The sequence below is a fragment of the Lissotriton helveticus genome, chromosome 6 (genome assembly GCF_964261635.1).
Source record: "Lissotriton helveticus chromosome 6, aLisHel1.1, whole genome shotgun sequence".
NCBI lineage: Eukaryota > Metazoa > Chordata > Amphibia > Caudata > Salamandridae > Lissotriton > Lissotriton helveticus.
Window position 1 is genome coordinate 699,205,576 of NC_136067.1, and position 25,104 is coordinate 699,230,679.

General features: G+C 48.2%; 1 protein-coding gene across 4 annotated transcripts in view; it reads right to left on the reverse strand.

The window, feature by feature from the left end:
- SNX14 (sorting nexin 14) overlaps positions 1 to 25,104 on the reverse strand; it is a 647,427-nt gene that overhangs the window by 449,257 nt on the left and 173,066 nt on the right. For all 4 annotated transcript variants that reach the window (XM_078648164.1, XM_078648163.1, XM_078648162.1 and 1 more), the window contains exon 7: positions 4,676 to 4,760. In XM_078648164.1, the coding sequence (XP_078504290.1) occupies positions 4,676 to 4,760 (85 nt within the window). The remainder of the gene's footprint in view (positions 1 to 4,675; positions 4,761 to 25,104) is intronic.

The following is a 25,104-nucleotide window of genomic DNA, read 5'->3' on the forward strand; positions in this document are numbered from 1 at the left end:
TGGGTGGCACAGCTGGCGGCAGTCAATGACTGGGTGTTCAGGAATATAGAGTACCCAGGCTACCAAATAGACTGTGAAGTCAAGGGAAGCAGAGGCTGTACAATAAAAAATTTGAGAAATCGCTGCTGCTACATACCTAGATGGTAGATAATGTGTGGGTTGGGAGGGCAGGCTGACAGACAGGACCCCACTATGGGACAGCAAGATACTACAGAAGGTGGGGAACGTGAAAGGCTTCCACAAATGGAAACTGATAGTGATAGACTATCTCGATGACATTTGGAGGAGGGGGGGTAAGCTACTGCCCTTTGATGACCTGCAGAAGGAATACGAAAAGGGGGCAGCATAACTATACAGATTCTTGCAGTTGGGGCATGTGCTACAATGCCATATGCCAGAAGGGGGAACAATTTCCGGAGTTCACCCCACTTGAGGATCATTTGCTACTAGACCCTATGCCAGCTAAGGTGATCTGCTTGACCTATAAGAAAATAATGAACAACTACCCGACCTGCTGAGATCTCTGCAGGTGGCGTCGGAAGGCCTAAGGCAGGGTGCACTATACATAATGTGAGGGCATAACTGCATGAGTAGATGTGCCCCAATAGTGTCTATGTCCATTCTTAGACATTATAAGTGCAAAGTGAAGCCATACTGAGTACATGGACTGGGAGCTTATAACTACGAGTTCCACAGCTCCATGATGGCTTCATCGAATCCCAAGATGTTTGGTACCAAACATCTCAGATTAACGAGCCCATACTGATGTCAGTGTTGGATTCATTAATAAATGCACTCACAGGGCTCCTCAGCAGTGCACCTTGAAAACCTACTAACTCACTAGTGTGTGCCTGACTCGTCTGCACCACCATGCCACCTCTAGACTAATTTCTGACATCTGGAGGTGGGAGCCTTTTGCTCTTGTGGGATAGAAACAATGCCTGCTCTGGGTGAAGGTGCTTCACACCTACCCCCAAGCAGGAGCAGCATTGAAAGGCGGTGAGCCTCAAAGGCTTACCATCCTTTGTTATGCTGACCAGGGCCTCTCCAGCTAGTGGAGATGCCCGCCCCTCTGATCAAGCCCCATTTTTGGTGGCAAGGATGGCTGTAAAATTAGTAAGCAGGATGGGTGTCCCCTATAAGCCAGGACCACCCCTAAGGTGCCATGAGCTAAGCTGAAGTGACTCCCTCCTTTTAAAATCTTCAATATTGTTTTGGAGGATTCTAGCCGATAGGGTTAACGATATGCCTCCTCCCCAAAGTGAGTGGACTTAAAAGGTTGCAGTCACCCTAAAGATAAGTAGCCCATTGGCTACTACCTTCTAATCCCTGTACGCCCCTAAATGGAGTATTTAGGGGTACCCCTGAATCTTAATCCTCAGATTACTGACAACCTATGCAGAAGAGGACAAAGAAGAGCCATGCAACAGCAAGGACTGAAGACATCAATTGACTTGGCCCCCTGCCATACCGGCCTATCTGCATCCCTCAAAGACCCTGCTAAAGAAGACCGACTCATCCCTCAGTCCGGCGACCTCCAAAACCCTCGGAAGACTGCCTGCCTTAAAAAAAATCTCAATCTCCTGTGGACAGCGGATCTGTCCAGAAGAAAAACAACTTTAAAGTGCTCTGCCTATGGAATCGCAAACCCAAACACCTCTGCACCTGATTCCCACAGCCCAAGTCCAAGTGGCCCAACGGTCCAGCAAAGGTTTCCGAGAAATTTAGATCAAGAGTCCACCATGGGCTGACTCCTGCTGGACTACATGTTGACTACATGCAGTCTCTGCACGACAACCTCCCCAACTGTAACCTGCACCATTAAACTGTTTTCTGACATGAACGGACACCGCTGCACCCGGAACCCCTGGGCCTTGGGTAGATCAACCGACAGTGTCCCAACGATCCAGCACATCCCAACTTACCTGTGCAACGGTAGGTTCCCATCGATGGTCCTCCCGGCCAGAGTCTGCATCCTTTTTCAAAGTTTAAAATTACCCTTTGGTTTGCACTGGGCGCCTGATGCTGTGTTGGCACTCTGCACCCGGCCACCCGTGTGCTGCTGGAGGTGTAAGTTTGATGCTGCCTTGTGGCCCCGTGCTTATGTTAACCCCCGGAAACTGGGTTACCAAACCATGCTACTTACCTGCAAGAAGTACCACTTAGATTGGTTGGCTCCCTGCAGCGACGGAGGGGTGGTAAGGGCGCTGCATCAACTGAAGGTACTGACGGCTGGAGACGTGTTTTTAGATGGTAAGGTTAAGACCTGGGAACAGGCGTCTGAGGATACGGAGGCGTGCACCGTATTGCTGAGCTTCCAATTCTACAGGGTACGCAGGGCCCTGCAGAAGCAGTTGGGAGAGGATCCAGATGAGCCGCCGGAGGTCCCCGAACTTACTTATGTGATTAAAGCTGAATCACCACGTAAGATGGTTACTAATATTTACAAAATCGCTATGTCTCACCGGGAGAATGGGTACACCGCAGCGCGGCTAGCATGGCAAAGTGATTTGCAAATAACGATAGATGATGATATGTGGCGATACTGCTGTACAAACACTAGTAGAATCTCACTACATGGCAAACACCGGCTTATACACTTTAAATATAGCAATAGGGTGTATTACACACCGGAACGTTTATGTCGGTATGGATTGCGCGAGGAGGCGACATGCGAGAGATGTCACGCACCAATAACAGACTTTTTACACTTGGCTTAGCTATGCCCCACAATATGCGCATACTGGATAGAGATATTCAGAGAACTGAGTAGAATACTAGAAATATCATTGAACCTGGATCCAATGGTAGCCCTCCTAGGCTACTCCAAAACACTGCCCAGAGCAAAGCGCAGGTTGGTAGATATGGGCAGTCTTATAGCCAAGCGAGTGGTGGCCTTGTGCTAGATGAGGGGGCCGACGCCTACGGTGAAGCGATGGACACATGATATTCTGTACTGCTGTAAGCAGTAGGAAAATTATAACGAACTACTCCCTCCACGAAGCAGACCGTAACATTTCTGGGGACTATTTCTGACGCAATTAGCCAGTGGGAATGGGGAAACAGTCCAGGCAGGCCTGGACTCTTTGGAGGAAGAGTCAATGCAGCACGATGCGACATACAATGGATGAACACGATGGGGCGGAAATATTTGGAAATGTGTGCAGAAGTTAGGGGAAGCCCTATAGGCAAAGTGGGCACCCCGAGTAGGTGTGTCCATGAAATGCATGCTGGGGGGGTGGGGTGAATGCAGGAACCTGTGCGATTGAAATCGAATTGGAAGGGGAGAGCTAGAGGAGGTATGGAAATTATGCCAGGCAGACGGTGGCGGGGAAACGGATGAGGCACTTGTAATGTTAACTAGGAGGACTCCTTTGGTTTTAGTATAATGTTTGTGATTTTGACATAATACGCCGCCTGCCCCACGTTGAGTTGTTGGCACTATGGCTGTGTTTCTTCTGAGACGGAGAAGTGCTGCTGCCTATTATGTTTCCAGATATCTTGCTCTGTACGACTGTATGCATTTGACGTTGGTGTGTAACAAAATTAAAAATAAATAAAATAAAAAAAGTACCACTTAGATGTCCCCCTTTCTCCATTGGATAAATTGGCACCAGATCCCAAGCTTGACCTCTACTTGCCCTCTGCACCCTGCCGCCCTAGTGCCGCGGGTGGTGCAGTTTTGTGTCTACATGAACCATACCTGGTACTGATTCTTTATCCACAAACTCAATACTGTAAATTGTTTACTTACCCGCATGTTTCCTCAGATAGGATAACATTTTATTGTTGAAAAATGCATAGTGTCCACTTTTTACATTGAAAAGCACTGATATTGCAAAATGTATTTATTTACATGCAACAAAGTATCTTTGGGTCTATAAAATAAATATGCTAAAAGTATTCTTTTTTTACAAACCACTGGTGTCGAATTTAGTCATTGAGCGTGTGTAACCATTTATTGCCTGTGTGTACAACAAATGCTTAGCACAGCCCTCTAAAAAGCCTAACTGCTCGCCCACACTACCACAAAAGAGAGCATTAGTGTTATCTACTTAATTCTCTGTAAAGCCTCTCGGGATCCACTGGACTCTGTGCATAATTATATCTTATTTTGGTATAGTATATAAAGCTTCATACATCAATGATAAGTGTAGTCTCCAACCGCTAGATCAACTGGAGTTTTTTAGTTTCGTACTTATTAGGTAGAAATCGGGGTTCTGTTTATTGGGATTTGGCTCCCACACACACATTATATCATTTGTGGCATGTCGTGAGAAAATATCACTGAGCACTTCATTTTGGCACATATTGGATTTGAATAAACAAATATTTTTCTGGTGGAATGAAAGCAATGACTACATCCAACAACAGGCAACATTCTATGCTGCCAACTTCCAGAAGCCAATTTCCTGCAAAATCCTACGCAGAGTAATGAGGGAACCTTAAGAGATAACGACTTAGCAAAGCTGAACAGCCTGAGTTGAACTCATCTTGATGCCACTGCTAAATCTACACCAATAATTCCCATTTTTCTTGTTTGTGTTTAATCTAGTTAAACTGACACAACTAGAACAATGCCATCCATATCTAATATTGCAGGGCGGGTAAAGGAAACCACTCTGACCACTCCACGCCGCTTTAAACACTCTATAGTTGTTTCTCAACACAGTACCTTTTCTTCTCGTCTTGGCGATGATTTCTAGGTGTTTCATAGCCATTTTCAACAGTTTTCTGGTAATAATGGTAGGTCCATCCACCTTGGAAGTTGAGAAAAAAACGTAAAACAGCATGTTTGCAAACAATCAGAGATGAAAGAATTTTTGGGGTTGTATTCATGGTGGAATTTAAACAAAATAGTTAGGGGATTCCGTGCTTTAAATTATGTTTAAAATATCTCCATGCTGTGCTTGAAAAGTAGTATAAAACAGTTCAACTTGTAATCTTAGTGTCAAATTAAGAAAGTATTTGCCCCCAGAAAGGGCCTGATTCCTAGTGAGGCGCCTAAGATGGAATACAAAAGAGGGAACTGAAAGCAGTTTGAAGCCCTGAGGCAGAAAATGGATCCCCTCTTTAGAACTTTTGGGATCCTGTAGATTATATTCCTCTATGGCACTTCCAATCTGTGATTGTTCCACTTCACATTCTTCTTTCCATCCATCCATTTTGCCACCCGTCTTAATATATTGTGACAAATAGAACCATAACAACTGGTGCCACAACAACACGCGAATGCACACTACACAATTTCAGAATTATTAAACATAGCTGGAAGGGAGAAAGATCACACGGGAGGAAGGGAAGATAAAGGAGATAGAAGACCAAAAGGCAAACAATATGATGGAAGATGCCATGATTAGGGCATAAATTATTCCCTAATGCCCTACCAGAATATCATTCCTAACAACTTGGAGTGGCATCAAATAGTGTTTATGTATGTCATGCCTTCCTTTATCTCATGCGAAAGTAGTGCCACTCATATCTGGGAAAATGTTCATCATAGTCACTTTCAGTAAATGACTAACCTTTGAAAAAGCTGTTCTCAAAGATCTTAAACTAAAACCTACAACACCTTTTGACAACTTACCTGCCAGACAGAGAAAAGCAATCGCGACCCAGAGCTGGGAAAATGTTGATCCTAGTCGCTCCCAGTGAATTACTCACCTTTGGAAAAAGTTGTTCTCAAAGATGGTAACATACTGAAACCTACACCAACTTTTGACAACTTACCTGCCAGACAGAAAAGAGGAATCGCAGACTTGACAGCTGACCAGAGCATTGTCATCAAACTGGCTAACAAAGGGGGTGCCATAGTCATAAAGAACTTGAAAGATTATGACACCGGATGCGAAAGACAAGTGGCCAATACCCAATACTACAAGAAACTCAAAACAGACCCAACAGATACTTTAACCACATGGATTAAGATCATGGTTAACGAAGCGGCTATTCAATGAGTGGATATTGAAAAATTAGGCTGATTTCCTAGTGAAAACATCTTCACAGGCTCCGTATTTCTACAACCTCCCGAAGATACAAAAGGACATACACCCCCCTACTAGGTAGACCTAGAGCTGTTCTGGGATCAGCGATCTTCTTGAACCATTTTTTTTTCCAATATATTTTTATTTTTGTTTTATTTTTTTCCTCCAACAGATATACATATACCATTTAGGACAGTTCGCGGTTTCATTTGGTGTAAACGTATTACATAAAAAGCGTTTGGTAGATGGTTCTTGGATGTCAATTGACAGAATACAGATATACATATATCATTTAGATCATTTCGCTTTTTCATTTGGCATGCTCGTATTACGTATAGGCATTTGGTAGCTAGTTACATCTTTTAGCAGACACGTGCTTGACATAACAAAAACATATAACATCGGCTAATTGTTGTGGATCGATCGTCAACACTGTGGGTAGTTCTCGCTGATTGTTTCCTTACTGCTGTCTACGGTGGTTTGTGTGGGTCAAGGAAGCTATCTAAAGATGCCCACATCTCTCTGTTGGCTCTTCTCCAGGGTGTATATCTTAGTGCCGTTGAGTCGGCTCCTCTTAGGTACGTCACCCAGTTCAGCCATTCTTTAAAGGTGGCCTTAGTGGTGTCTTTCCATTTGGCTATTACTGTTTTTGTTGCACTGGTCAGGAGGAAGTCTAGAAGGTTTCTGTCTTGTTGTGAGTGCACGTCTGTGTTGAGGTGTGCTGTGGCTATAGAGCTGAATTCTTCTTTTAGGGTGCAGCCTAGGACCTTATTAATATAGTCGAACACCCTTTTCCAGAATTTAGTGACCTTGCTGCAGTGGAAGATAAGGTGGGCTAAGTCCCCTATTTCTTTGTCACAATTCCAGCATCAGTTATTCTCCCTTAGGCCTAGTTTCACTAGTTTGACTGGTGTTCAGTATGCTTGGTGCAGCAGCCAGAATTTTGTTTGGGCTAGTACCGGCGATATTATGTTGCGTGTGTAGGAGAGTAGGGTCTGCTTCCTTTGGTCACCCCCACTTTTTGTTTTTGCTTTACTGGTTTTCGACTTAGATGTGGCTGAGGGCCTCCTAATCAGACCCACAGCCCAGATGCACTCTCTCTAAATTTACACCATGTACTCTAGGTACATACACAATTGGGAATTGATTCACCTTGTCAGCCCCTGTAGAAGTGTACCCTAGGTACTCAGGGCATAGGTGTAACCAAGGCCTACCAGGGGCTGTAGCCTGTATTATGCCACCCCTGGCTGGCCACTAAAATAGACACAACTGGCTGATCACTCAGCTGGGGCAAGGTCGTGTAATCACCCCTTGCTTAGGTGTAGTATTCCTATACCTACTTATATAAAGACACATAGTAACCTTTAAGTCACTCCTATGGCAGGCCTTAACAATCCTGGAGGCAGAGTGCTTGGTTATATGTGAGATGGTGCTCTAGCACGAGCTGAGCCTGTTTGCAGCTTTCGGAACCATGTCCTTATAGCTGTTCTATGATATTGCCATACCATATACTCTTAAGTGCATTATGAACCTCGCGGTTAAATGCTAACTTTGGTTTGACTTTATCCAAACATGTTGTGTAAGGTGTCGGGCGCTTTGGAATACTACCCCCTCGCCAATTCTGGCGACCGGGGTAGCATTCCACCCTTCTAGAGGGAGAAGACATATTGTTACTGACTATCCAGATTAAAGTTAACCAGAGCCCCAGCGTCACAAAATGGACGCTGCTGCCACCTCCTGCTGCTGGGAGTCCTTCCAGTCACGGAGGTTTGGACAATAGTTTTCCTGGCTGGAGAGGTGCGAGCACCACCCCAGACACGACTTTGTGTATTGGGACAGGGAGGGCTGAATAGAATGAGACACTGCCTGGAGCACCCTAGGTGCTCCATGCATACCCCAGTTCAAACCGGTTGCTGGAGCACTCCAGCCCCAGCTCTGGCGCAAAACTGGACAAAGGAGAGGGAGTGTAACCACCCCCCTTGCTGGTCCCACCCATAGGAGGGACCTAGAAAGTAATCCAGCCCCTTTTAGTTGTATAAAGGTAGGAGCTGAGTCCTGACACTTTAGATTAATCCTGAACCGAAACTTGACACGAAACTCTGGACCTTCGACATTCTGCTGAAGCTGAAGACTGAAGAATCTTCCTTGCGGCCAAGGAGTGGCCACCCTGGGCAACCAGGCACCATCCAGCAAATCAACGGCTTGCTTTGTCGACGTTCCCGTCGGAACCAGAGCACAGAGCCTGACAAGAGCCAGACTTCCAGACCTCTCTGACCCTCTCTTCACGATTGCAGCACAGCTGAGATCCGTGGAGGCGACGAGACACGTGGGACCGGACATCTTGGAAGGCCTGCAACTTGCTAACTGTGCAGCTCCTGAGGCATCCTCGAAGCTGTGCTCTGGGGACTGAGAAACCCCGAACCCAAGCTCCACCTGCACCGAAGATCAGCCCTCCACACTCCACGAGTTCTGCGTGGGGCCCTTCTGCTTGTGTTCTGCTCGACGCGTTGTCCGGTTGCTGGCCCGTTGGCTAGTAGCCTCTGTGACGACAATCCTTTTGAATCACATCGCTGGTCTGGTTGCTCCAGACTGGCCCGTGCCTCCCTGCAAAGGTGAGGCACCTCAGACCTTGCTGGTCTGCACCGGAAGCCTTCTTTGAATCCTGCGTGGGTTGCCTTTGCCAAGGCTTGTTGACTCCAATCCGGAAGTCGACTCCTCCATCCGTGAGATCCTGCGTGGGACAGCTCGCTTCCAGATCCTGGTCATCCTCAACACCTCCTGGTCCGCGTGGCTGAAGAGACCAGCTTCAAGACAGCACCTGATTGCTCCTCGACGTCGTCTGGTTCCTTCCTGGTTCCACCCGGTCACTGGCTAGTGACCCAGACTCTGTCCCCTCTGCTTTCAGGTCCTCTTCATCTTCGATTCACCCTTGGATCCACCCGGACATCTTCCTCCTGGTCGCCTGCAGCATCTTTCTTCAAAGGCTCCGTAGGACTCAACGGCGAAACCCGACACATCTTCACACCTATGCACCCGCCGTCCGTGGGTGAGGTAACGCGAGTACTTCAGTGCTCCCAAGGGTATTGACTATCCAAGTGTCTAGGTTTTTTGTTGTTTCCTCCTAGTTAAACCGGAAGTGTCCTAAATCCTTCTAAATCTAACTTCTAAGTTCCCATTGACTTTGCATTGACTCACGCATGTGTAAAGACATTGCACGCGCCGCCTGTGGGCCTCCTTCTTCTAAACTATGGTTCAGATAGTGTAGCCCCAGCGATTCCCTAGGCCCTAGGCCTTTCCTTTTCTCGTGACATGGTACTTATACCACTTTCTTAATATATGGTTTGCTTCGCCCCTAGGGCCTAACCGTAAATTGTGCAACTTAACTTATTTTAAGTAAGTGTCTTGTTATGTGCTTTGGCCTCTGATCTCATAAAGAGTTCAGAGGAGTGTGTTAGTGAATAAGTACATATATATTTTATATATATCCTGTGTGGTGTCCTTTCATTTTATATTCAAGGGGTTACATATGGTAAAACAGCTGGCTTTACACGCCCTCAAGAGTCTTTTAGCCTAAGACTGTTCTGTCCACGCTAACACTAGGATAGCTGGTCTATAAGGTTGACTTACAACCATCACCATAAGGGTTGTTTGGACTGGTGCAAGGTGTTCACTAGAATAGTGAACATCATATACCAGGCCAACTTCTCACATTGGTGTGCAGCGGTTGGGATTAGAGCTTGCTGTTGTTTTACCACTTGTAATCTTGAGATATCATTTGAAAGATCACATAGGTACCTATAGGTACATATAAAAACAAGTCTTAGTATACTTAAGTTCTACTGAACTTAGCTGTTGTAGAGCCTGGGCCTAGCACACCCTGACTACAACTCCTAGAAAGGTTCTGTAGGAAAACAAATAGTGTAGGTAGGTGCAACACCACACCTCACTAGAAACCATGTCTCAGACAGTGAACCCCAGTGGTTCTCTGCCTGCAGAGGTAGATCCCTTGAGGACTGCTTCAAGATATGAAGCCTTAGCCTTCCAAGAATTGAGACAATTGTGTACTTCTAGAAGGCTAAAACAGGGTTTAAACCTTACCCTCAGATTCCTGGTTGAGCTCTTAGAAGAGTATGATGCTCAACAGCCACCTAAGACAGGTGATTCAGGTAGTGCAGATGAAGTCCTCCCTCCTCAGATGATAATGCTGATACTATTGAACCAGAGGAAGAAGAGGGGGTAGAAGAGGAAGATTCTGATCTTGGGGTAAATAGCCAGGTCCCAGTCAGAAGACTTAGCCAAGCTAACCTAAGCATGCATGGGAGTCATTATGGGCAGCCCTCATACAGGCCCCCAAGTGGGCTTAACCAGAGGCAGAGGAGAGGAAGATCCCACTCCAGGAAATCTCTCCAATCTCATGCTTCAAATAGCTCTCATGGCCCTGCTCAGAGAGGGATGACCTGCCCTCAGAGAAGGGAACATGAAGCCAAAATGAGAGAGGCTGCTCTGAGGATTGAGAGGCAAGAACTTGAAGTTGCCTTGGCAAAAGAGAAGCGTGCTCATGCTAGAGAGCATAGAGAGAGTGGGTTAGAACCCACTGGTGGCAGCAATATCCCTAAGGATACAGATAGGTCCTATGAGAATAGACACCTAAGCAAGATTGTGCCCCCCTACAAAGAAGGGGATGACATCCATAAATGGATAACTGCTTTGATGAGGGCCTGCAAAGTACAGCAGGTACCCCAAAGTCAGTGGGCAGCAATCTTATGGCTCTCCTTTTCAGAAAAAGGTAGAGATAAGCTCCTCACAGTTAGTGATGGGGATGCTAAAAACTACTCTGTCCTGAAGAGTGCTCTTATTGATGGGGTTGGCCTAACCACTGAACAATATAGGTTGTTGTTCAGGGATACCCAGAAGACACAGACTCAGGACTGGACTGATTTTGTTGATTGTGCCACCAAGGCTCTGGAAGGCTGGTTATTGGGAAATCAAGTTAAGGACTATACAGGGTTGTAAAGTTTGATCATGAGAGAGCAAATCCTTAGCAACTGTCAAAACCAGTTATTGCATCAATACCTGATTGACTCTGATCTGACCTCTCCCCAAGAATTGGGAAAGAAGGCAGACAAATGGGTCAGAACCAGGATTAAGCAGAAAAACCAGAACCAGGGACGTGATCAGAAAAAGGCAGACCAGAAGGGTAATGAGCAGAAACCAAAAGACCAAAAGTCTTCACCAGGCCCCCAAAAGGCATAGGGGGAGGGTGGCTCCAAAAAGAACAAACAGAAACAAGAAGGCCCAAAGAAGCCCTGGTGTGGATACTGTAAATCAGTCTCTCACTGGTTTAGTGAGTGCACCAAGAAGGGCACAGCACCAACCACCATTGCCCCTTAGGCAACTGTTCCCCCTAGTCCAGCTGTTAGTGGTGGTTTCCAGCAAAAGGGTGTAGTAGGGTTGACCCTGGGAACTGAGGTGGAATCTGGCCTAGTTAGAGTACCAACTCAGGCTGTTCTTGTCTGTGATGGGGACATAGCAATGTCCTCTACTGTAAGTCCCAGTAATGTGAGCAAGTACAGGCAGACGCCTTTTATTAATGATAGGAAGGTCTCCTTTCGGGACTGGTCAAAAATCAACACTCAGGAGCTGGTAGATAATCTTCAGTCATCCTGCCCAGTCCTGATCCCGGACAGCAATGCTGCATATGACCAAATCGGGGCTTGGATTGAAGATGCAGTTTGCGCTGCAGTCCCATTAAAACAGGTCATCCTTAAGCGGAAGTCTCATTCCCAGCCATGGTTTTCGGAAACCCTTAGGGCTCAAAAGCAGAACTGCAGAAGAGCTGAGAAAAAGTGGAGATCCACTTATGAAGCAGGACCAAGAGAAGACTATAAAGCTGCATTGACCATGTATAAAAACTTGATATTGGTGGAAAAAAGCAGCTATTTTACGAAAAAGATTAATGAGACTAAAAACTCGAGCAAAGCCCTCTTTGCTACAGTAAAGAAGCTAACAAAAGCAGACAACAAGAGCGCAATAGCATGACGTCCGATTTCTGTAATCTGCTTGGCGAATTTTTTGTTAATAAAGTAGCATCGGTATACGAATCTTTTAAAAGCTTCCTTCTAGCTACACCTGCACAGACAGCTTTGGAACTCACTAGGGAAGTTGAGGGATCGCCACAGAACCCAAGGTTCCAATTTAGACCTCCAACTGCTGAGCAGATACTGAAAGAAGTGATGTCTACTAGGTCAGGCAGTCCTATGGACCCTTGTCCGACGAAAATTATGCAGCTCTTTCCGGAACTGCTAAGCTCTCAATTGGAGAAATTGTTTTCACCAATATTAAAATCAGAAACCTTCCCGGACGCGTGGAAAGTCACCTCAGTGATGCCACTATTAAAAAAATCAAACTTAGACGGCGATGAGCCGGGCAATTACCGACCTATTGCCAGGATACACTTCGCCGCCAAAATTTTGGAGAAACTCTTAAATAAACAGCTGGCATGTTTCCTCTCGGAGGCAAACACACTCGATCACTCACAGTTTGGCTTCCGAGAAGGTCATGGGACTGAAACGGCACTGCTAACAGCCGTGGAAGAACTCAGGGGAGTCTTGGACGATGGAGGGAAGGCCGCCTTGGTACTTCTGGACCTATCGGCGGCCTTCGATACGGTCAATCACGAGACACTCCTGATCCGGCTGGCCAAAGCTGGAGTCCATAGCTCGGCATGGGCCCTGCTAGCCTCATATCTGCGTAACAGAATTTTTTCGGTCGAGGTAGGGGAAGCCAGATCAAAAACTTTGTTCCCCTTGCGGAGTGCCCCAGGGCTCATCTTTAAGTCTGACCCTTTTTTATTTGTATGTAGCCCCACTAGCTGAAATCATTAGGGAAGCCGGGTTCACACCGGTGTCTTACGCCGACGACATCCAGATAGTGGTGTCGATTAGCCAGGATGTCAAAGAGACGGGGGAGAAATTTAGATCCTGCATGGTACAGGTCAGACAATGGATGCTCTTCAATTGTGTAAAATTGAATGGGGACAAAAGTGAGGTTTTAGTGCTAGGGGGTGACCCGATTATCTGGTCCCCTGAGTGGTGGCCGGATAGCCTGGGCAGCTGTCCTGTTCCTGTAGAGAAGGTCAGAAATCTGGGCATAACCTTAGATGTTAACTTCTCTTTCGACGCCCAGGCCAGTAAACTAGTTTCGGCAGTTTGGTCTGTTCTGAAAATGATCAAAAAATTATTGCCCTTCATCCCAACAGACTCCAGGAAAACGGTGGTAACTGCCCTTGCTCTGTCTAGGATGGATTACGGGAATGCCCTGTATGCCGGAGCCAAGCAGCAAGTCCTTTGAAAAATTCAGCGTTTGCAGAATGCGGCTGCAAGGCTGGTGTTAGATATTCCTAAACACGAGCCAATCACCCTTAAATTAAAATCTCTGCACTGGCTCCCCATTGCCAAAAGGATTCAATTTAAATCATTGTGCCTGGCCTATAAGGCGCTCCAGGGGTCAGGCGCTCAGTTCTTAAAGACCCGCCTGAAACAATATGAACCCTCCAGGCTTCTTAGATCTAGTCAAGGCAAACTGATCGTGGTGCCCAGATTTAAAAGAGCCAGATGGGGAGGCAGAAGTTTCATCTTACATACAGCAAAGATCTGGAACCTGCTCCCCATTTCCATAAAAAACAGTCCTTCACTGCTCTCGTTCAGAAAGGCAGTGAAAACCTGGCTCTTCACGGCCGCCTCTTAGAGCTCTTGATTCGTTCAGAACTCCTTTTTCGGTCTAGCGCCAAGACGCCCCTGGGCATTCGCGCTCTCTATAAGTCAATAAATCAAATCAAATCAAATAAGATGGCTCAGGCCTACAGGGACACATGTGCCAGTGTCACCATGGTGACACCTAACTTTGTGGACCCTGAACAGATCATACTAGGTGAGAAGTACCTAGTGACCAACGCTAGCAATGCCACTACCTCCCATAGTATGGCAGTTGTTAACTTCTCCTGGGGATGGGTAACTGGCCTCAAAAGAGTTGTTGTGAGTTCAGACCTTCCTGTAGAGTGTCTGTTAGGTAATGATCTTGAAACCTCAGTCTGGTCTGAGGTGGAGTATAGGACCCATGCAGAAATGCTGGGAATATCAGCACATGTCCTTGCTGTGACCAGGTCACAGGCCAAAAAGTGCTTACCTGAACAGGTGCTGGATCTTGGAATAATAGACCAGACACCACCCAAGAGAAAGAGCAAGAGGGTTAAGGCAGTGCCTTCCCCCCTGCCTCAGGTTGAGGATCAGCCCTCCCAGGAGGATGATTCTGAGATCCAAGAGGGAACTGTCCTAGAAGAGCTTGAGCCTGATCAGGTTGAGTTTCTTGGGACAGGGGGACCCTCAAGGGCAGATCTGAGGCAGGCACAATTAGACTGTTCCTCTCTTGAACCCCTCAGACAGCAGGCTGCTGCTGAGGCTGCTGGGAATGCTCAAGGTACCCATAAAGTGTATTGGGATGTTGAGGCTCCTTTATTCAGAGCCTAGAGACCCCAAGCTGGTGCTTCCAGGAGGTTGGTTATACCTCTGCAATTTAGGGGCTTCCTTCTTACCTTGGCCCATGATATTCCCTAAGCAGAACACCAGGGCCAGAACAAGACTTGGGACATGCTTGTCCCTCACTTTCACTGGCCCCATATGTCAGAGGATACCAAGGAGTTTTGTCGCTCCTGTGTTACCTGCCAAGCCAGTGGCAAATCAGGTGGCACAACAGAACGCGGCAGTTAGGCTTGTATTTAACATCCCTAGATGCCTAAGTGTGCGCAAGCAGCTGAGTAATCTGCACTGGTTACCTGTTGCCCAGCGAGTGCATTATAAAGCACTTACTATGACCCACAAGGCACTTCACGGTCAGGGACCTGCCTATATTGGGACCAGGCTCTCCCTCTACACTCCCAATCGTCCTTTGCGGTCTGCTATGCAAAGACGGCTGGTGATCCCGAGATTCCGGAGAGCTCGTCTGGGGGGATGTCCTTTACAGTCAAGGCCTCCACTCTCTGGAATGCGCTCCCTGAGGATCTCCGGCATATCGAGGAACTGTCTACATTTAAAAAAAGGCTAAAAACTCATCTGTTTAAACAGTCCACTTAGTCTCTCCTGCCTCCCATGTTTACTCTTTCCCCTACGCGCCAGGACACTCTCGAGTAGCAGTGCGCGATGTATAAATTCCTTTATAACATAACATAACAACAAAGGCCCCCCTCGTACCACTACCTGTGGTGGGGGTACCCTTTTAGAGAGTGGGGAAAGACATTGTAGGACCAATGGACCCCCAAACAGCATCTGGGCACAGATTTATACTGGTGGTAGTGGATCATGCCACCAGGTATCCAGAAGCTATTCCCCTGAGGACCACAACAGCTCCTGTTGTGGCAAGGGCCCTACTTGGAGTTTTCTCCAGAGTGGGGTTTCCACAGGAGGTTGTCTCTGACAGAGGTGCAAACTTAATGTCAGGGTATCTAACTGCAATGTGGAAGGAGTGTGGTGTCAACTATAAGTTCACCACCCCCTATCACCCACAGTGCAATGGGCTTGTGGAGAGATTCAACAAGACCCTCAAAGGGATGATAAAAGGGTTACCAGAAAAGCTGAGGCGAAGATGGGACATCCTTTTACCCTGCCTTCTGTTTGCTTACAGAGAGGTCCCACAAAAGGGGGTTGGCTACAGCCCTTTTGAGCTTTTGTTTGGGCATCCTGTAAGAGGACCCCTATGTCTTGTAAAGGAAGGATGGGAGTTACCTCTCAAAAAGCCTAAGCATGACATAGTAGACTATGTACTTGGTCTCCGCTCCAGGATGGCTGAGTATATGGAGAAGGCTTCTAAAAACCTTGAGGCTAGCCAAGAACTTCAGAAAGCTTAGCATGACCAAAAGGCTGTGCTGACTGTGTACCAGCCAGGACAGAAAGTGTGGGTGTTGGAGCCAGTGGCCCCAGAAGCACTCCAGGACAACTGGTCTGGGCCCCACACAATAGTTGAACAGAAGGGAGAAGTCACCTACTTAGTGGACCTTGGGACTCCCAGAAGCCCCCACAGGGTGCTTCATGTCAACAGACTCAAAGCATTTGTCGACAGGGCAGACATGGGCTTGCTCATGGCTACAGATGAGGGGCAGGAGGAAGAGAGTGACCCTCTCCCAGACCAGCTTACTCAGAACTCTGATGATGGGTCAGTAGATGGTGTTGTCTTTGCTGACAGCCTCTCTGAACATCAGCAACAGGACTGCAGACAAGTTATTCAGTCCTTCAGACATCTGTTTTCCCTGACCCTAAGTCAGACAAGCTGGTGCATCCATGAGGTGGACACTGGTGACAGTCTGCTTGTCAAGAGAAAAATCTACAGGCAACCTGACCATGTCAGGGACTGCATTAGGACAGAGGTCCAAAAGATGTTGGAACTGGGAGTTATTGAGCCCTCAGAGAGCCCTTGGACTAGTCCTGTGGTCCTGCTGCCAAAACCTCACACCCAAGATGGTAAGAGAGAGATGAGGTTTTGTGTGGACTACAGAGGTCTCAATGCTGTCACTAGGACAGATGCCCATCCCATCCCCAGGGCAGATGAGCTCATTGATAGATTGGCTTCTGCCAAGTTCTTGAGCATATTTGACCTGACAGCAGGCTACTGGCAAATCAGACTAGCTGAGGATGCAAAAGCCAAGAGAGCATTTTCGACCCCAGGAGGACATTATCAATTTGTGGTAATGCCCTTTGGTTTGAAGAATGCATCTGCCACTTTCCAAAGGCTGGTGAATCAAGTTCTCACAGGACTGGATGACTATTGTGCAGCTTATCTAGATGATACTGCTGTCTTTAGCTACACCTGGGAGGATCACCTGGTCCACCTGAGGAATGTTTTGGAGGCCCTGCAGAAGGCAGGCCTCACTATGAAGGCCACTAAGTGCCAGATAGGGCAGAGCAAGGTTGTGTACCTGGGCCACCTGGTAGGTGGGGGGCCAGGTTCAACCACTGGAGAGCAAGATCCAGACCATCAGAGACTGGACTCCTCTAATCACCCAGACACAGGTCAGAGCTTTTTTGGGCCTGTCTGGGTACTACAGGAAGTTTGTTAAAAACTATGGGTCCATTGTGACACCACTGAATGATTTAACTTCCAAAAAGATGCCAAAGTAAGTTCAGTGGACAGTTTGCTATCAAAAGGCATTTGATGACCTGAAGCAGGCCATGTATAATGCACCTATTCTGAAAAGTCCAGATTACTCCAAAGAGTTCATAGTCCAAACGGAGGATTCTGAGTTGGGTATGGGAGCTGTACTTTCACAACTGAATATAGATGGCCAAGACCAGCCCATTGCTTTCATAAGCAGAAGGCTGACCCCTAGAGAGAAAAGTTGGTCAGCTATAGAGAGGGAGGCCTTTGATGTGGTTTGGGCCCTGAAGAAGCTGAGGCGTACTTGTTTGGCACTCACTTCAAGATTCAGACCGACCACAAGCCCCTCCTATGGCTAAATCAGATAAAGGGTGAAAACCCCAAACTTCTTAGGTGGTCCATTTCCCTACAGGGGATGGACTTAACAGTGGAACATAGACCTGGGACTGACCATGCAAATGCAGATGGACTCTCCAGATATTTCCACTTAGAACATGAAGACTCAACTGGTCAAGGTTAGTTTAATGTCCCTAAGTTTAGGGGGGGTTGTGTAGGAGAGTAGGGTCTGCTTCGTATGGTCACCCCCACCTTTTGCTTTACTGGTTTTCGACTTAGATGTGGTTGAGGGCCTGCTAATCAGACCCACAGCCCAGATGCACTCTCTCTAAATTTACACCATGTATTCTAGGTACATACACAATTGTCAGCCCCTGTAGAAGTGTACCCTAGGTACTCAGGGCATAGGTGTAACCAAGTCCTACCAGGGGCTGCAGCATGTATTATGCCACCCCTGGCTGGCCACTCAAATAGACACAACTGGCTGATCACTCAGCTGGGGCAAGGTCATGTAATCACCCCTTGCTTAGGTGTAGTATTCCTATACCTATTTATATATAGACACATAGTAACCTATAAGTCACTCCTATGGCAGGCCTTAACAATCCTGGAGGCAGAGTGCTTGGTTATATGTGAGATGGTGCTCTAGCACGAGCTGAACCTGTCTGCAGCTTTTGGAACCATGTCCTTATAGCTGTTCTATGATATTGCCATACCATATACTCTTAAGTGCATTATGAACCTCACGGTTAAATGCTAACTTTGGTTTGGCTTTATCCAAACATGTCTTGTAAGGTGTCATACGCTTTGGACGGGGGTAGCATTCCACCCTTGTAGAGGGAAAAGGCATGTTGTTGCTGACTATCCCGGTTAAAGTTAACCAGAACCCCAGCGTCACAAAATGGACGCTGCTGCCACCGACACAAGTCTGAGCTCCTGCTGCTGGGAGTCTTTCCAGTCACGGAGGTTTGAACAATAGGTTTCCTGCCTGAGAGGTGCGAGCACCACTCCAGACAGGACTTTGTGTATTGGGACAGGGAGGGCTGAATAGAATGAGACACTGCCTGGAGCACCCTAGGTGCTCCATGCATACCCTAGTTCAAACCGGTTGCTGGGGCACTGCAGCCCCAGCCATGGTGCGGAACTGGACAAAGGAGAGGGGATGTAACCACCCCCCTTCCTGGTCCCACCCATAGGAAGGACCTAGAAAGTAATCCAGCCCCTTTTAGTTGTATAAAGGTAGGAGCTGAGTCCTGAGACTTTAGATTAATCCGGAACCGAAACTTGACACGAAACTCTGGACCTTCGACATTCTGCTGAAGCAGAAGACTGAAGAATCTCCCTTGTGGCCAAGGAGTGACCACCCTGGCCAGCCAGGCACCATCCAGCAAATCAACGGCTTGCTTTGTCGACGTTCCCGCCGGAACCCGAGCACAGAGCCTGACAAGACCCAGACTTCCAGACCTCTCTGACCCTCGCTTCACGACTGCAGCACAGCTGAGATCCGTGGAGGCAACGAGACACGTGGGACCGGACATCCTGGAAAGCCTGCAAATTGCTAACTGTGCAGCTCCTGAGGCATCCTCGAAGCTGTGCACTGGGGACTGAGAAACCCCGAACCCGAGCTCCACCTGCACCGAAGATCAGCTCTCCACACTCCACGATTTCTGCGTGGGGCCCTTCTGCTTGTGTTCTGCTCGACGCGTTGTCCGGTTGCTGGCCCGTTGGCTAGTAGCCTCTGTGACGACAATCCTTTTGAATCACATCGCTGGTCTGGTTGCTCCAGACTGGCCCTTGCCTCCCTGCAAAGCTGAGGCACCTCAGACCTTGCTGGTCTGCACCAGAAGCCTTCTTTGAATCCTGCATGGGTTGCCTTTGCCAAGGCTTGTTGAAACCAATTCGGAAGTCGACTCCTCCTTCCGCGTGATCCTGCGTGGGGCAGCTCGCCTCCAGCTCCTGGTCGTCCTCGACACCTCCTGGGCCACGTGGCTGAAGAGACAAGCTTCAAGACAGCACCTGATTGCTCCTCGACGTCGTCTGGTTCTTTCCTGGTTCCACCCGGTCACTGGCTAGTGACCCAGACTCTGTCCCCTCTGCCCTCAGGTCCTCTTCATCTTCGATCCACCCTTGGATCCACCCGGACATCTTCCTCCTGGTCGCCTGCAGCATCTTTCTTCAAAGGCTCCATAGGGCTCAACGGCGAAACCCGACACATCTTCACACCTACGCACCCGCCGTCCGTGGGTGAGGTAACGCAAGTACGTCGGTGCTCCCAAGGGTATTGACTATCCAAGTGTCTAGGTTTTTAGATTTTCCTCCTAGTTAAACCGGAAGTGTCCTAAATCCTTCTAAATCTAACTTCTAAGTTCCCATTGACTTTGCATTGACTCACGCGTGTGTGTAAAGACACTGCACGTGCCGCCTGTGGGCCTCCTACTTCTAAACTAAAGGTTCAGATAGTGTAGTCCCAGCGATTCCCTAGGCCCTAGGCCTTTCCTTTTCTCGTGACGTGGTACTTATACCACTTTCTTAATATATGGTTTGCTTCGCCCCTAGGGCCTAACCGTAAATTGTGCAACTTAACGTATTTTAACTAACTGTCTTGTTATGTGCTTTGGCCTCTGATCTCATAAAGAGTTCAGAGGAGTGCGTTAGTGAATAAATACACATATATATTTTATATATATCCTGTGTGGTGTCCTTTCATTTGATATTCAAGGGGTTACATATGGTAAAACAGCTGGCTTCACACGCCCTCAAGAGTCTTTTAGCCTAAGACTGTTCTGCCCACGCTACCACTAGGATAGCTGGTCTATAAGGTTGACTTACAACCATCACCATAAAGGTTGTTTGGACTGGTGCAAGGTGTTCACTAGAATAGTGAACATCATATACCAGGCCAACTTCTCACAGCGTGTAGGGGCCCTCCATATGGTCTGTATTTCTTGTTCTGCCAGATTTGCGCCTAACTGTGTTTCCCAGTAGCCTTTTGGCGTTGAGTTTTGTGGATGCTGGGCGGAGGAGTTTGTACAGCTGTGATATCTGGTGGCCGGTCTTGTTTATGTTTCCTATGTATTGGAATATTGAGGGAGTCAGCCTATCTAGGTTTGCTTTTGTGATGGCCGCTTTGATTGCCAGGAAATTGTATAGTTCTAAGTCAGGGAGGGCATGTTTTTCCTTTATGTTGTTGAACGTTAGGGGCAGACCCTTCTCCTCTAGCTGAGCTGGATGCGAGAGGCCTGTTTGTTTCCAAGTTGTTATGTCGAGGGGTCTACCTCTGTATAGCTGGTATAAAAATAAACAACGCCACAGCCAAACTAGCTGCCTACGCTGATGACTTATTAATCGCAACAGAAGATCCTGCCAAGTCCATACCCGCCCTCATACACACCATAGACACCTACACTTCTCACTCCGGGTACAAACTCAACAGGGAGAAGTCAGAGTGTATGCCTCTAAACATACACACAACTAAGGAGGTACTGAGTAACTCAGGGCTAGCATGGCAAACAAGATCCATCAAATACCTAGGCATCACCTTCGGGAGGAACTTAAAAAGCACCCTAGAACAAAACAAGAAAAACACCCTTGACAAGATAAAAGGGCTGCTTGAAAAATGGTCGCCCAATTATATCACCTGGTGGGGTAGAATAGAAACAGTCAAGATGATGATCACCCCAAAAGTTAACTACCTAGCCAGCATGCTTCCCCTAGCGCTATCTAACGACTTCCACAAGAAAACAGACCAAATTCTCAACAAATTCATCTGGAGTGACAAGAAACCAAGAATAAGCCTCACGAAAATGAGATTAAGGAAAGAACTGGGGGGCCTCAATGTTACGGACCCCAGAACCTTCCAGCTAGCCGCGGTAGCCGAGCAGGGGATGCACTGGGTGCTACACAATCAACCATACACCCCGACCTGGCTATTACTAGAAAAAGCCATCCTCGGCAACATCGACCCTCTCACGCTCCTAACGACCAACAAAAAAGAACTGAAAGTGAACCTCTTTTTTTTTTTAAACCTTTATTTGTGAATTATAGCAATTACAGACAGAGACATATCGCCATAAGAAAGAGCACAAGTATAATTGTAAAACAAAATATGCATTTGCATATGGATGCTACAAAGCTAATCACCCTGCTAGAGCATTCAGGAGTGTCCGTTCAGGCGTGCTTTAGTCCATAGAGTATAACCGCTCTCCCATCAGCTCTCTGCGCAGTTCGTGTAGTTACAGTCACCATCTAACAATACGGGTACAACTGAGCACCCAGGAAGGAGGAGGAGCAAGGGGGGGAAAGATGGAGGAAGATGGGGAACCTCTATGGCAGTGCCGAAAAAACAGTAGGAGCGCAGATGCAGGAGGGGGAACCTCCTCCACCCAGCGCGCATCGCATCCCATTCTCGCTTACCTATCCACGGCAGGGGCCTTAGCCCGATCATCTCGCTGCTCTTGTAAAAATCTTCACAGTGGCTCCCATATATCTAGGGGTCGCGCTTGCGTTGCCATCAAATCCCAGAATCCAGACAGTTGTGTGTGGCAGAAGGCTGCATCTTTGAACCAGTCATCCCTACGCAGCTTACGCCTGCGGCCCCAGCAAGTCGCCACACGTCTCTTCGCTAGCAGCAACATCATGACAGCAAGTCTTCTAATGCCGTTAGGTACGTTTTTGACATAACCTAGCAGGGCAATCAGCAGAGAGCGCTCTATTCTGTGTTCAGGTCACAGGTCCCTGGACTGCGTGCAGCAATAGGTCCTCACACCCTCCTCAAAAGGAACTCCCAGGCACTCCTCCCAAGCGGTCTGGGCTGGGGGCACACACAGAGGGTTATCCAGCTCCATACTGGTGTGCAGGCGTATTATAAGTTTATGGGGTGAGGGATTTGACAAAAATGCTTGGAAGGATGTGGAACATCTGCGCGCCACCGGGAATGAGGCAAATCTCACCCGCACGACCGCCCGCAACAGATAATATGTCATCCTGTCCAGGAGTCCTGTGTGCTTATCTCCCAAAACGGTGTCCAGGCTTATGAATACCCCATCCGGAAATGCCCAACCAATCGTATGCACCTGTAGTTTGCGCAGCCACTGACAGTCTCCCGCCTCCGCCGCGGAGGGCAGCCCCGGGTGGCCAGTCACCGGCACCGATGGCGCAAACAGGGAGTCCAATCCCGCCCACCGGCAGAGCATCTGCCATGCCCACATCGTACTGCCAACCGTGTCTATCCCGGCCCTCAGGCGGCTCTGCGCTCGGAACATCACCATATGCAGCAGAGTCGGGTCCGCCAAGTCGCTCTCAGGGGCCGCATGCGCCAGGAACGGCATTGAAAAAATCAAATTAAACGCGAATTGTGCCTAAGCGCAGGAGTGGTATAGTTCCATATCCGGCGCCCCAAGGACTCCCTGCTCGAACAGAAGCGTAAGAGTTTCCCAGGTGGCCTGTGGCAACCCACCTGCCCACACCAGGGAAATTAGACTGGAACGGAGTAATTTTTTTAATTCAACCGTGAGAGGGAGTGGGATATTAACAAAGGTGTTTAGGAACTTGGTCAGTGTAACCATCTTCGCGATGGCAAGATGCCCCGTTAGCGAAAGAGGGAGCGCCCTCTAGCGGGGTAGTCAGCTTTCCAGCCACTCCATAAGCCTTCCGTAATTGTATCGCCACAGCTCCTCATGGTCCCTGCTAATCCAGATTCCCAGATATTTCACGGGGGAGTCAGCCCACTTTAATGGAAACTCGGGGTGAAATGCAATTGTTGCAGCTGTGAGCGGAAAATCATAGATTTCCCCCAATTTATGGTGATGCCCGAGAGGCTGCCAAATCTAATGATCGCCCGTATTAGGGGCTCAAGATTGTCCGTGGGGTGCTGGACATAGAGAGTCACATCGTGGATGGGGAGTCTACCAAGCCAACATTTAGCAAAATTAATTCCGTTATGGCGACTTTGATGTCCTCCCAGAAAACCTGGTCACGGAGGGCTCCAGCAGGAAATCTCCAGCTAAAGGACCTGCTCAGCACATCTGTCAATGCAAATTCCAGTAGCTCTGGGGAATGGTCCAAAAGGGTATGGGCGAGATGAGCACAGTGTTGAACCCAGGTTTCCACGTTGTGGGAGATGAGCCAATCTATCTATTCTGGACCACGTAGGGCCGGCAGGAGAAACACAGGTTCCCTCGTGGCTATGCGGATGGAGCCGCTGCCAGACATCAATCACGCCATAGTCCTCCATCAACACTTGGAGTGGCGCCGCTGCCCACGGGTGGGGCCAGCGCGAACCTCCCAATCTATACAGTTCAGGATTAAGCACCACATTGAAATCGCCACCCCACAGCACTGCACCTGGGCCCAGAGATTCTACTAGTCACCACACTTCACTAAAGAAAAGGGGGTCGTCGTCATTAGGCCCATATATCGAGACTAGTCTGAAGAGGCGTTCACCAAAAACTCCAGAGACCATCACATAGCAACCCATAGGACCCTGGATAACCGCGCGTGTGTGCCACGGCATACCCTTACTAAGGATGATGGCAGTTCCTCTTGCATAACTAGAGTAGCCTGCAATACATTTTTCGCCCATCCAGCCTGCTCACAAGCCTAAATACGTATCCCGTGTCAGGTGTACCTCCTGTAGAAAGCATATATCTGCCCCCTGGCGATTCAGCAGCGCTGCTACAAGACACACCTTTCTGTAGTCATTCAAGCCCCGCACATTGCAGGTGATTGCTTTAAGAGTGCATTTGGTATTCGACTTTTGAGTCATTAACGCAGCACCTCAAATTGTAAGTGATGGGGGAGGGAGAGGGAAACCCGCAGCTGTAATGGCTAGGCCAAAGAGAGAGAATAAGAGTGGGAGGAAAGAAGATAAGAGAGAGACAATCACGGAACATCGCAAATCAGCACAACCACTACCCACCCAGTCCACCCCCCCTCCCACAACAGCCACCCACCTAGGCTGAAGAGCATCAACCCACACCCAACCAGGCCGCCAAGTGCCAACAGCATAGTGCAACACGGGACTCATCCCAGGGGGGCAGCACCAGGAAGCACAGCGTATCCCTAGCCCAAGGAGCTGGGTGGCCGGGCAAGAGTCCAAATAGGGCTCACAGTGTCAGTGAGGCGGTCACTCATTGCAGCACCCGCCGGCTCAAATAACCAGTGAATGCAGGTGCCCAAGGGGCACACATCAAATGTCAAACCAATTAAATACTAGTGTCCATATGAACTCATCGAGTAAAGTGGGGCTGTCGAAGAGTGATCAGTGTGAGAAAGTGCCCTCTTTATTGCATGGTATACCCCCACCTTTTGTTGAATTGCTGATGTTCTTTGACTGAGTGTGCCCTGGGATCCTGCTAATCAGGTACCCAGGGCCTATGTTCATTCCCTAAAATTGCATTGAAGCCTAAACCCAATTGGCATCTCTGGCCTCATGTCAGTCCCTGGTAAATGGTACCACAGGTGCCCAGGGCACTGTGACCTTAGAAGGCTCCAAGGGCTGCAGCACTTATTGCGCCAACCTTAGAGGCCCTGTACCCTGACACAACACACTGCCTTTGCAAGCTGCATGTCTTGGTGCAGAACAAAGTGAAGAATCGACATGGCACACATCCCTGTGTACCATGCCCACAAATTACTGCCCTGA